Genomic DNA, 14,305 nt, shown 5'->3' on the forward strand with positions numbered 1-14,305 from the left:
AACCGCTCACATAGCCGAGTTCTAACACCACTGTGGCTAAATACACTAATTACAATATAAAAGACACACACAGGGGACAGTATGAACACCTACCTGCTGTTTTACTGCTGTTTTTAGCCTCTTTAATTCTACATGCTAATCGCTAAATTAGCTTCAGTCTAGCTCAGATCAGGTAGATAACTTCCTTTTTCACAGTTAATTTCAGCACATTTATATTTTGTTATAAAGTCCTATAATTTTTATTTGACTTTTATTTGCTAAGTTCAAAAATAGAGGATCATTTTGTCCCATCCAGATGTCTTCTGTTTTATCAAAATATAATTTTGCTCCTGCTACGTCTTCATAAATTCTATAATCTGGAACTCTTTCTGATTTCTTACGATTACTGTGATGTCGTCATCAGCAAAGTCTGTAAGTTTAAAAGATTCTTTACCTAAGATATCAATTCCTTTAATTCTGGTATCATTTTTAATTTTATTTAAAAGAGGACTAACTGCTAACACACACATAATACTGCACTTAAAGGGCAGCCTTGTTTGACTCCTCTATGTGTCTCAAATTCTGTTAAAATACCCTTTAACATTAAATTGAGCTGCTGATTTTTCATATGATAACTTGATCTTATGGGGGAAATTTGGTGGAAAACCATAGTGCTGCAAATCATTCCATAAATATTTCCTGGACACATAGTCAAAAGCCTTTTCCTGATCCAAAGTAATTATATAAAATTCCTTATCATTAGTTAAATTCATTCATTTATTAAAAATCAAGGTAATCACAGATTTATAGAACAATTCATCTTTAATACCTTCATTAAAATAATTTTGTAATAAACTTATAATTTCATTTATACAGATCTTATAACATTTTGCAGGTTAACCGTCTGGTCCTGGAGTTTTCCCACCATGTAAACCCTTATTTACTTCAACAATTTCTTCCTTTGTAATTGGTTGATATTGACGAGAGGTCCTCTGCTTGTAATTTTGGACAGCCTGATAAAAATTTTGATTTTTTTGTTTCATTTATAATTTTCTGCTTTTCTTTTTTCTTTTCTATAACATTCACATGCTCATCTCTAATCCCTTTAATCATTTTCATTTCTCTTGTCATTTACCCGTTTAATAACATTTCCTGTGTTTCCTGAGTAACTATTATCCATACCTGCTTAAAGTGGTAAATTTAAAAATGTTTAATTATTTTAGACAATTCTGACTTTAATTTTTAAAGATGATCTTTATCTTCTATAGTTTTATCTCTTTTGCTTAGAATTTCCTAATTCTGCTGTAAGTTTCCTGTAATATTAATTTTAAGTTCAGTTCTATAATTTAGGACCTTTATATCTTTAGTAACATATATTCTATCAATGCGTGTTTTAACTCGAGAATCAAAACGAGGAAAGTCTCTCTCAAGAGGAAAATGTTCTCTAAAGGAATCTTTTAGCCCATGTTATACATACTTATCCCAGTAATTTCCCTTCTCCTGTAATATTAACTGTATTATCTGCAACCCTATAATACTATACCCTATAGCATAGGTCGGCAATAGGCGGCCCGCGGGCCAGATGCGGCCCGCAAGCAAGAAACATCTGGCCCGTGAGGTTGAACTATAATGAAAAAAAAAAATCGGACTGTCCGTCTCAAAAATGCTCTTTATTTAGAAACTTAATTTTCCAAAACAGAAAAATTTATTCAATCTAATAATGCTTATTTGTTTCATCTGGACACGACGGTTGGATATGGGGGTGAATAAGCACATTAGCGATGTGTAGCATGAATGTTGGACAGCGCCTGATGCTGAAATTACAAAGTGGCCCTTAAAACATGGGTTTCAACTGGTGGGTTGCAAACCAAAAGTGGGTCGGGGGCACGTTCTGGGTGGGTCGCGGACAGGTGCCTGTTTATACTTTGCACTAAACGCGCTAAAAGCGGAGAGCGCGCGAAGCGGGGAAAAAACAACCATGGAGGATTTTTAAGTGATTGACACCACTAATATAAATATAATTTAATTTTGCTGATTTAATCTAATGCTGATATTTTTTTTAAAGAACTTTTAAAAACTGAAATGCATCCAACAATATGCTTAGGGAAAATATCTGTAGTTTAAGCAGTTTAAAGTAATGCTGCTGTTTTTGTTCTTAATAAAGCGGCGCAGAGATTGAGATTACTCATGTCTGCTGTTAAATAAATACATTTAGTGATAATAATTATCCCTACCGAAAAAGAAAAAAAAAAGTCCTAGTCGCAGACAGCTTGTAAGAAAATAAATACATACAATAAAATAAAAATTATTAATGCCAATCTGATTTTATACTCATCTTTTATATTGGAAAAAAGAGACAGAGAGAGTTTCTTACTAATGTTCTCTGAATGCAGAGATATGCAAAGAAGTATCTAATTTTGTGGGCTAATTTATTTTGTACAGTTTTGATATTTATTTTAGTAGTAAAAATGTATACATGTAGTTGTCATGTTTCTCAGTTTTTTATGCTCTTAAATTCACTTTGCATGCATATTTATGCTTAAATGTGTTTTGAAGGCTATGTTTCAAAATTAGATTTGTTTGTTTTTTATTCTATAAACGTGGGTCGCAACTTAATGACCATGCAAATGTGGCTCCCGGGCTGAAACCATGAGAACCCCTGCCTTAAAACATAGCTTCACGTTATTGTGAAAATTAAAACATGGCTTCTTTCAAACAAGCCAGACTTCAAACATAGTCTGTGAAAAGTAAAACACGAGTTTCAAACATAATGTACAAGTTATTTATTTGTAACGGTGGTGGCACCAAAAATGTAAACAATGGAACAATACAGTTGCCCTGTCAAATCGGACCAAATCTGAGCAAAAAAGAACGAAAAAAAAGGCTGAGTCCTTTTGTATCATGGGCTGGAGTGCTCGAAGCTCCTGAAACGAAAGAGCAGACGTGCTACATTTACCTTATGCTTAGTAACGAGTCATTCATTTAAAATACAGTTCAGATTAGACACAATAACTGGTTTAGATTACTCACCTAGTGTGAAAAGTGGCATCTCCCGCTTGTCACTATTTTTTGAAAATCTGGTGAAATAGACGTCACTTTAATCCTCAGACAGTTCTCGAGATTTTTGTGAGTCAGTCTATTCCTCTCATGCGTTTTTATTGCATTCATAGCTGAAAAGGACGACTCACACACGTAGGTGGAGGGGAACATGGTCAGAGTGTAAAGTGCGATTGTCTTGAGGTTGCTGTATTCCTCAGAGCTTGGTAGGCCTACCCAAAAGCCCCACTCCGCACTTCTTAACGCATCTCGCACAACTGAGGTTGTTTGGAAATTAATAATTTCCATTTCCAGCGCAGCCTGATCTAAAGAGGGGATCGTTTCTTTTGCCAGGGAGGAGAAGTTGTCGGCCGGTTTTACTGCGGGGTCACGTATAAAGTCAATGATGTCTTTTGGGATGGAATAGTCATCAAACCGAGAAGTGAAGTTGTCTCGTAGCCTCTTAATGAAGTCAACCATCAGCTCCGTCACTTTTCCCGCTGTCCTCTTCAGGGTGCTGAAATGTAGGAGCCTGTTGGTGGATATGTCTGCCTCAAACATCTCCAGCATCCTCGTGAATGACTCCAGCTTTTCAACCATGTCCACGATGGTTTTGTCTTTTCCCTGTAGCTGAAGGTTCAGCTTGTTTAAGTGACCAAATATGTCACATAAAAACGCTACATTGGACATGAAGTTTTCATCTTCCAGCAGTATAAGGTGGTCAGCTGCTGCTTTGCTCTTGCTCATTCCAAGGAACGCCTTGATCTCATTCAGTAGCTCGTAGAAGCGATCCAGCGATTTTCCCTTGCTTAACCAGTGCACATCATTGTGAAGCAGCAAGTCATCGTGGGTGGCATCTTCTGATTCAGCTACAAGTTGTCGGAAAAGCCTGTGCTGGGTGCTTGATGTACCTGACAAAATTAATGATTTTCATCACTTTTTCCATGACATCCTTTAGCTCGCCACTCAGTCTGGCACAAAGGACACTTTGGTGGATGAGACATGGCAGGGCGTGGATTTGGGGGGCGAGTTGTTTCAGCCTGCTCACCAGACCTCTGTGCTTTCCCACCATAGCAGGTGCCCCGTCTGTCACGATTAGGTTAACCCTCTCAAATGATAATGAATGCAACTGAAACAACTCTTCCAGTTTCGCAAATATAACATCTCCAGTGGTGTGCCCTTCTAATGGAATTAGAGACAGCAGCTCTTCCTTGAAATCCTTCCCATCATAATATCTCACATAAACGCACAGCTGGGCTACATCTGTTTTGTCAGTGCTCTCGTCTATGGCTAAGGAAAAATAGTTTGCGCGACTGACACCGTCGATAATTGCACCCTGCACTGCATCCGACAGCACTTCTATGCGGCGGGCAGCGGACCTTGCAGAGAGGGACATCTGTTTCACTGACCCGATCACACCATCCATCGACTTGTCGGTATCCAGTTCCTCCAAAACTGTCACCATCATCTCCTTGAAGACCTCTGCATCAACAAATGGCTTGTTGTGCTTTGCGAGTACCCACGGCGCTTTTAGAGATGCACTGGTTACCTTCTGTTGGGATGTGAGGCCTCGCACCAGGATCCTGCTGCTGTGCGCATAACCACCTTTAAGTGCTTCGATTTTGCGCTTTCGTGCCTCTGTCTTCGGAGGGAATGCAACCTTGAAATTAGCATGCTTTGTTTCGTGGTGCCGTCTAATATTATACTCTTTGCATGCAGAGACACCCTCGTTACAGATCAGGCATGTCGGCTTTGCATTCAGAAAACTGGGGAGGATGAAGGCATACTTCTCTGTCCATTCTTCATTAAAAATTCTGTTTTCGCTCTCAACTTTTCGTTTAAGATTTTTTGATAGAGCCATTTTCTGTTAGATAACTGCTAGCTTCTTGATTCTGTTATTTTTTTTTTTATTCGTTTGTTTTTTTTATTTAACAAACAGGTATATCATTAATAGCGCCCCCAATGGTCAGTCCACAGATTTCACCCACATCAGCCCACTTGAATGTCTGCTTGTCATTTTAAGAGCGCCCTCCCGCCACCGCGCCCGCCAATCCACCCCCCACCCCCCCCACCCCCCCCCCCCCCGCCAAGTGCTTGTGGCCCGCCATGTAATGGCTTGGAAAAAATCTGGCCCGCGGCCAAACTTAATTGCCGACCCCTGCCCTATAGTATATATACTATAACCCTATATGTCACCATATAATACTACAGAGAAAACCTACAAACAGAATTTGATACAATTTTTAGAAATTCTATTTTTATTTTCTAATAAACTTTGATGTCCAATATGTGGTGTCAGAAAAGTTTTTGGTATACTTTTACATTTTGGATAAGGTAAAAAAAAAATCAATGCTTCCTTATAATTATTATAATTAATAATTCTTCCTTGTATCTTGTACAAATTTTGTACCTTGTTTGTCAAGAAATGTAGAACAATTTTCATAGTATCACTAAACTGAGTGTGTTAACTGTGATGCCTTACACACATTTAAAGTAAGACGTTTCTCCCCTTGACCTTCTCCCTCTGTCTGCGTACGGCCCGAACAGCCTCGCAACCTCAGCTAAGCGTGGAGAAAATGCTAACATCAATTGTCAGGCAATAAAGAACTAGCCATCTAATCACCAGTGAAGTTGAATATAAGTCGTATATTAAGCTGTTGTAAAAACCTACCGTCCACTGGGTGACTGGGTGTCATGGCATGTGATGGAGTAACAGGCGAACTTGGCGCGTTCACAGAACCCAGTGGGGCTGCAGAATAAATTGAACAACACATTAGCTAGTTCAGTTTGGATTAATACACCAGACGCAATACAAGTGAATGAATAAGATAAACCATTTTTATTTGAGATAAATCTGAAATATGAACAGAACAAACCTACTGCATATTTCAAGCTGGCCGGCCATGAATAAATAAATGTTGAAATAAATAAATGCACATATAAATGAATAAATAAAAAAATATATAATTAAATAAGAAATGTATTTATTAATTTACTTAATTTATTTATTTAGCCACACAATTATTTATGTGTGTATTTATTAATTAATTTATTAATTTATTTATTCATTTATATGTTCATTTATTTATTTATATGTTCATTTATTTATTCATTTATTTATATATTTATTTATTTTTACATTTATATGTGCATTTATTTATTTATTTATTTATAAATATAAAACCCGCTACACCTTTGGTTGTGAGTGCTTATAAAGTTGATGTTTTTAAGATGAAATGCTGTTTTTGAATCAGGTATTGGGGAAAGTTTGGGGGAAAGGAAAGATCCTGCAGATCTTGATGAAGATGTTCTTTGTGTTCTGGAGCTCAGCGCTGTTTCTGACAGAGTGCCACGTCCTGGTCTTGTCTCATGTCTCTGTGTGTCTTCCCCACGTGACCTGTGCTCCTCTGTGTCTCCTGTCTCAGTACTTTTCCACCACATGTCTCATTTGTAGCTCCGCCCCTTCCCCAGGTGTTTCCCATTCTACTGTGTTTCCTGTTTCTTTAAATAGATCCCCTGTGCCACTTTGTCTCGGTCGGTCTTTGCACTAACCTCTGTTGTTTTGTCTCTCTGTGTTCTTCCTTGTTTCATAGCCCTAGTCATTGCTCCGTGTTTACCTCAGTTAATCTCTTGTGTATGTTTTCTAGTTTCTTGTTTATTTCCTTGTTCCCAGTCCTCTGCTTAGTGTTTAGTTTCTAGTACATTCCCTGTATATATCCCTGCCTTATTTAGTTTAGTACTTATTCTGTTCCTCATTTATTTTCTTGTATATATATTCCCTGTTTATTTTGTTATTATTTTCTCTTGTTGGCTTAGTTTATGTTCTCTTGTTTCACTGGTTTGTTTTGGTTATTGGTTATTTGTTTATCTTTGTTACATGTTTACTTGTTCCTCGTTTCTTTGTTTACTTGTTATTTATTTATTAAATTATTATTTATTTCACCCTACCTGCACTTGCGTCCGTCTCCTCGTCTCCCTGCCTGGGTCCCCTTCCTGACACAGAGGAGAAGATTCTCCTGTTCAGCCTCCAGCGTAGGTCTACTTCTTTTTTTCCTTCTGATCCTCCTGCTTTATATTATTATCATAATAATCCTGTTTAATAACCATTACAAACGCTCTCTTTTAAAAGGAAAAGAAGAAGGAGAAGCAGAATCAACAAAATGTAAAGAAAAGAGATGTTTTCTTTTTTTCCAGCACTGTTTACTTTTCTTCATTTTATGTTCATCAAACTGAGCAAAGCTAAATATATTACATATATATAATAAGCCTACTCAGTTATTGAGACTTTAATAACCAGTGTATTTCTTTGTTTCTATATTTATTATTATTATTATTACATATAGATATAGATCCACTCACACATCTTTAGCATTGCTTCAACCGCTTTATTGAGGGGATGATCTTAAAAGTTCATTCTGAATCTGAATGGATTGAAGGTCATTTATGGGTAATTTTTTGCCAATATATTGTCATAAATAAGCTCCATTCTAACCTTTAAATTACCTTTAACTGTGGGCCAGAAGGGTTCAAATAGACCACTGAAGCCGTCTCATCATTTTGTAGTCGGCACCATGTTGTTTATGCCCATATTTGGTGTTCAGTGTCTAAAAGGTTCAGACCTATAAGAAAAGTGAATGGGCTTTTCAAAAACTGGCCTCTGTCACATTCTGTGGTAAATAAATGTGTTCAGAACCTGTACGTTTTATTCTGTGTACATTTTACTCCTAAATATCGCCGCATTCTGCGCAACACCAGCAAACTTCGGCCAGATCACGTTCTAGATTATTCTTCTTCACAGAGAATCATTAAAGTATTTAAACAGGTGAAAACTCTTATCAGTCTGGTGTATGGTGATGTTGAGCAGTGTAGACTGTGTTAGAGCTTTAAAATGCAGATAATAAGAGAAAGTGAGCTTTTACTGTTCAGGAGTAGCGCTTCCCTGCAGGGTTTATTATTTAGTTATGGTCATTAGTTTATTAGAGCACACCGGACCCAAATAATCAACTAATTAACTAACTAATCGACTAACTACCTGCCCTCGCTGAGTGATACAGCAGAAAAACTAGAAGGACAGAGTTACTCCAGAACCACAGAGCTAATCCCGCTAATTTAAGAGCCATAAAGTATAAAATACCTAATGTAAAACTACTAAAACAAAGAGCCAGAAGCACCAAACAGCTCTAATGTACAATCATGTACTTAGTGAGTAACTCCTTAAAGCAGTGGAAACACGGGCCGGTTCTTAAAAGGTTCTCAGGAACTGGAACCGGCTCCAGCACCAGCACTTTGTTGGTGGAAAAGAGGTATCTGTGCTGCTGGGTTAGTGGATTTCTGCTGTAACACTCTCAGCTCTCCTCAGAGAGGGCAGTTAGTTCATTAGTTGGATCAGCTGTGTGTAAATATGCTGTAAATATACGGCCAGAGTTCGCTGGTGTTGCGCTGAAAAGAGTCCCCTGTCGATCTCTGCAGCTGCGCTGTAGCATTAGCTTAAAGCTAACTTCTTAAATTTTTAGAGAGAAAAATTCTCAATTTCTAATTTTTCTCATTACGACTCGTAATTCAGAGGATCCAGTGATGTTTAGGAGATGAATGTACACATAATAAAACATACAGGGTTATGAACAGATTTATTTGGAAGCCGTACGAGGACTACAGAATGACGCAGGACTTCAGTGGACGGTACTGCAGCTTTGTTGAGGGGCAGATGGTGTCAAAGACAAGACAAGACAAGAAACTACAACAAGCAAAAGACCAAAAAACAGAAATGTTAATTACACCACCAAGCTCGACCCCAACTTCCACCATAATCTGACCACACAAACCAAACACACAAAAAATCATCAGACTCCTCTTCACCTTTCTTCATTTATTTAGCTTTATTAATATGAACCTATTTTACAATAAAATAAAACAATAATTAACAATAATAACAGTAGTGAATAAAGATAACAGGAATTAAAATAAAGGTTCTGGAAAAAAATACAAAATCATCTACAGGTGCTGGTCAACGAATTAGAATAATTTGAAATAGTGCAATCATGAAATTCTTTGAATGCATTTTTTGTGCAGAAAGCAAATCAGGTGTTCACCGCACCTGTCCTACTCGTTAGACTAATCACAGAACTCGTTACCTGGAAAAAATTTGCTCAGCTGAGCTTTCCAAAAGGCCCATTTAGGCCATTTAACTGTGACACTGTTGTTTTATTGAATTAGAATAATGGAGAAACCGTTTCATTGAATTAGAATAATTTTTATTATAATTACAATCATCACTTTCTCAGTATTTTGTGGCTGCCCCCTTGGCTTGTATGACTGCCTGAAGTCTCCGCGGCATCGATTTGACCAGCTTGTCGCAAGTTTCCGCACTCACAGCTTCCCAGGCAGTGGGGATGTTCTGCTTCAGTTGGTCCAGCGTAGTAGGCTTTCTGTCGCGAATTTTCCGCTTGACGATGGCCCAAAGGTTTTCAATGACATTGAGGTCAGGCGAGTTGGCCGGCCATGCCAAAACTTCAAGCTGTTTTTTAGTGAACCAATCTTTGGTCGACTTTGCCGCATGAGCCGGTGCAAGATCCTGTTGAAATATGAAGTCTTCTTCGCCGAACTGTTCCTCAACAGTCGGAATCAGGAACGTTTCCAGAACATCTTGATATACGGCAGCATTGACAGTCTTCTTGAGGAAGCAGAGTTTCCCTACACCTCAAGCGGACATGCATCCCCAGACCATAACGCTCTGGGGAAATTTGACGGATCTTTTCACGCACTCGTGGTTGTAGGTTTCGCCACCACGACGCCAGACACGAGGACCTTGGTCACCGAAGGAGATGCAGAAGCGTAATTCGTCACTGAAGACCACTTTCTGCCAGTCTTCAGCAGTCCACTCGCCGTGTTCTTTGGCCCACTTCAGCCGTTTCTCCATTTGTTTCTTGTTCAGCATCGGTTTTACTGCTGGAACGCGAGATTTGAAGCCGAGTTCGCGCAGACGACGGTAAGTGGTTGATCTGGAGACGTCAGCGCCGGTCTGCTTGTTCCACAAGTCGGTGAGCTCGGAAGTGGACTTGAACCGGTTGCTGACTGCGATCTTTCTCAGCTGCTTGTTGTCGCGAGCAGAAGTTTTTCGGACACCGGAACAGTTGGTGCGCTTGCTGCAGATTTTCTTGAGAGCTTTGCAGACGGAAGACTGGCTGATGCCGAGCTGCTCAGCAATTTTAGTTTGGGTCAAGCCTTGTTGGCGAAGGGCTTGAATTTGAGCCACTATTCTGGTTGAGAGGTCGCGCTGCTTACCCAGGATTGATTTTACAACTTAGAAATTCTACTCAACCCTGACTTTATACTGCACAGTGAACACTCTTCACAGAAAACAAAAATTCGAGCATTTATTCTAATTCAATGAAACGGTTTCTCCATTATTCTAATTCAGTGTTTCTCAACTAGGGTGCCGCGGCACCCTGGGGTGCCGTCTGGCTTCATCGGGGGTGCCGTCAAAATATTGCGCCTCACGTGCATATTTCCTTTCCAGAGTCAGCTCGTGTCGGGGTGTGTCCCAATTCACAGGCAGCATACTCTGCAGGATGCGGCCCACAGAGGCGGTGTATTACTGCGCAGCTGTGACGCAATCTGTCTTCGAATACAACCTCTGAAGGATGCAGCCCCTAAATTGGGACACACTGTAAAGTTTTTGTCCCCCACGCGATGCACGCGCTATTTTATTTCATATTCCGCCAGCAACACCCCTCGTTCTCACCTGAAGTACTGCGCCAGAACACCCCCCCCCCCGGTTCTCACCTGAAGTACTGCGCCAGCACCGCCCCCCCCCCCCCCCCCCCAGTTCTCACCTGAAGTACTGCGCCAGCACAAACCCCCCCCCCCCCCCCGTTCTCACCTGAAGTACTGCGCCAGCACACCCCCACCCCCCCCGTTCTCACCTGAAGTACTGCGCCAGGTCCCCCCCCCCCCCCCCCGTTCTCACCTGAAGTACTGCGCCAGGAACCACCCCCCCCCCCTCCCCCCCCAACCCCCCGTTCACACATAAAGTACTGCACCAACAACACCCCCCCCCCCCCCCCCCCCGGAAACTGGGGTGCCTAGACATCTCGCATATATTTAAAGGGTGCCGTGATAGAAAAAAGGTTGAGAAACGCTGTTATAATTCAATAAAACAACAGTGTCACAGTTAAATGGCCTAAATGGGCCTTTTGGAAAGCTCAGCTGAGCAAATTTTTTTCAATGTAACGATTTCTGTGATTAGTCTAACGAGTAGGACAGGTGCAGTGAACACCTGATTTGCTTTCTGCACAAAAAATGCATTCAAAGAATTTCATGATTGCACAATTTCAAATTATTCTAATTCGTTGACCAGCACCTGTATATAAAATATTTACATACTTATATTTATACACACATTCTCCCTCCTACACACACACACACATTGAATCTCTGTTAAACACAGGGTTATTCTATCTTACACAGACGCACTGAGGAGCCAAAATAAACCCAAAACCCTGCATACAGGGGCTGAGTGAAGGTGGTGTGGAATGTGTGTAAATGTGTGAGAGTGTGTGAGGGTGTGTGTGAGGGTGAGTGTGTATCAGAGGAGACTCTGTAGAAGGACAGAGTGCCGGAGGGACAGTCCACATACACTCCTACTCTCCTACAGCCGGAGGGAGGAGTGGAGAGATCAGTGCTGTTATTATTGTGATGAACAGAGTAACTGTTATCAGAGCAGATCAGACTCCAGGAGTTTATATTCCCTCCAAACCTACAGTCTGATCCTCCTCCTTTCCTGCTGATGGTTTTATAACTCAGAGCTACTTCAGCTTCTCCAGATCCCCCGCTCCACTCAGCCTCCCAGTAACAGCGTCCAGTAACACCAGTAACTCTCTCTCTACTCAGAACCTGCTCCCACCAATCAAATCTCTCTGGATGATCAGGATACGACTGCAGCTCCTCTCTCCTCTCCACCCTCCTGTTCTCCTCACTCAGAGAGAGATCACACTGCGCTGTGTTCAGATCCAGAGTGAAATCACAGAACCCTGAACACAAGAACACACACAGAGTGTATTTAGTGTGCAGTGTTATATTTAGTGTGTGTGTAGAGTTATATTTAGTGTGTGTGTAGTGTTATATTTAGTGTGTGTGTAGTGAAATATGTAGTGTGTGTGTGTGTAGTGTTAAATTTAGTGTGTAGTGTTATATTTAGTGTGTGTAGTGATATATTTAGTGTGTGTGTGTAGTGATATAGTCAGTGTGTGTGTAGTGTTATATTTAGTGTATTTGTAGTGTTATATTTAGTGTGTGTAGTGAAATATGTAGTGTGTGTGTGTAGTGTTAAATTTAGTGTGTAGTGTTATATTTAGTGTGTGTAGTGATATATTTAGTGTGTGTGTAGTGATATATTTAGTGTGTAGTGTTATATTTAGTGTGTGTAGTGATATATTTAGTGTGTGTAGTGTTATATTTAGTGTGTAGTGTTATATTTAGTGTTATATTTAGTGTGTGTGTTGTTATATTTAGTGTTATATTTAGTGTGTAGTGTTATATTTAGTGATATATTTAGTGTCGTGTTATATTTAGTGATATATTTAGTGGGTAGTGTTATATTTAGTGTGTGTAGTGTTATATTTAGTGTGTGTGTTGTTATATTTAGTGTTATATTTAGTGTGTAGTGTTATATTTAGTGTCGTGTTATATTTAGTGATATATTTAGTGATATATTTAGTGTTATATTTAGTGTGTGTAGTGTTATATTTAGTGTGTAGTGTTATATTTAGTGATATATTTAGTGTCGTGTTATATTTAGTGATATATTTAGTGGGTAGTGTTATATTTAGTGTGTGTAGTGTTATATTTAGTGTGTAGTGTTATATTTAGTGTGTAGTGTTATATATTTAGTGTGTGTAGTGTTATATTTAGTGTGTAGTGTTATATTTAGTGTCGTGTTATATTTAGTGATATATTTAGTGATATATTTAGTGTGTGTAGTGTTATATTTAGTGTGTAGTGTTATATTTAGTGTTATATTTAGTGTGTAGTGTTATATTTAGTGTGTAGTGTTATATTTAGTGTTATATTTAGTGTGTAGTGTTGTTATATTTAGTGTGTAGTGTTATATTTAGTGATATATTTAGTGTGTAGTGTTATATTTAGTGATATATTTAGTGTTATATTTAGTGTGTATTAGGGATGCGACGGTTCTCTGTATTTTATTGGTCTGTTTGGTTTGATACACCCGGATGGACGGTGGTATTTGGGTGCGCACTAACAGAGTGAACAAACGCTCTCCCGCTGTACATGCCCCGCCCATGGCCAGGGGGAGGGGCTGCTGAGCGCGTGCTGGGGGACTGCGCCGTCACACTGTGAAGATTCACCAGCAGCTCATATAAGAGAAGAGTAATGTTATTTTATTCTCTATTCTCTTTATTGTTTATGTAAAAACTGGGTTTACAACACTGAATATTAATCAAGCAATCAACCATTATTTACACTGGAGGGGGACCCTCATTTACAATGCAGCTGAGCCTTTACAGTTTAAAACAGATAAAATATATATTTAAAAAATAGAAATAAAAACTGACATTTACTCTACACGAATAAAATATATACTTAAAAAAGGAAAAATAGGAAATTTGAAAAAGATTATAAAAAAGACACATAAAAAGTAAAGAATTATATTTTATGAAGAAAAAATAACAGTAGTGAAAATAAAGTAAAATGAGAAGAATAATAAGATATTATAAAATTAATATTAATAAACTAAGAACATGGGGAAAATATATATATATATATATAATAAATGATAAAGTTATTTATATAAACTATTTTGATAAATAAAATAATACAATTAAACAAAATAAATAAGTAATATAAAATATAAACTCATTGAAAACAACCACAGGCTTTCTGAATAAAAAGCCTGATAGTAATAAAAGTTTCAGTTAGTTTCAGTTTCAAAACATGGAAATAGCTCACCAAAACCTCAAGCTATTATTTATATTTGATAATATTTAATTAACTTTTCCGCACTCATCTTATTTTAGTTAACTGAATTGAGTTTTATATTATTTTAAGCATCGCTCTGAATTCAGCTTCACACTGCAAAAGAGAGAGAGAGAGAAAGAGAGAGAGAAAGAACAAGAGAGAGAGAGAGAGAGAGGGGAGAAGTGCATTTTGCCTGATGTCTCTCTTGGTTATATGACAGTGGTGTTTTTATATTGAGTTTTATATCATGGTTTTGCAGTTTAAACTACACTTGATCTGTGGTTATTTATTAAAACGATTTTTCTTTAAGAAAACA

The 14,305-nt window shown here is 38.6% G+C and overlaps 2 protein-coding genes across 20 annotated transcripts in view; one reads left to right on the forward strand and one right to left on the reverse strand.

Moving 5' to 3' along the window:
- The window catches only part of LOC111196650 (zinc finger protein 239), a 307,776-nt gene that overhangs the window by 270,161 nt on the left and 23,310 nt on the right, over positions 1 to 14,305 (reverse strand). For 3 of the 4 annotated variants that reach the window (XM_049477154.1, XM_049477155.1, XM_049477156.1), the window contains one exon: positions 11,384 to 12,044. The exons of the other annotated variant lie outside the window; for it this stretch is intronic. In XM_049477154.1, coding sequence (XP_049333111.1) covers positions 11,464 to 12,044 — 581 coding nt within the window. In that variant the 3' untranslated portion in view covers positions 11,384 to 11,463. Of the gene's footprint in view, positions 1 to 11,383; positions 12,045 to 14,305 lie in introns of those variants that run through there. 4 annotated transcript variants of the gene reach the window in all.
- Positions 1 to 14,305, forward strand: part of LOC111196860 (NACHT, LRR and PYD domains-containing protein 14-like) — a 318,472-nt gene that overhangs the window by 219,300 nt on the left and 84,867 nt on the right. The gene's annotated exons all lie outside the window — the stretch shown is intronic.

Source organism: Astyanax mexicanus, chromosome 4, assembly GCF_023375975.1.
Source record: "Astyanax mexicanus isolate ESR-SI-001 chromosome 4, AstMex3_surface, whole genome shotgun sequence".
In the NCBI taxonomy this organism is placed as follows: Eukaryota; Metazoa; Chordata; class Actinopteri; order Characiformes; family Acestrorhamphidae; genus Astyanax; species Astyanax mexicanus.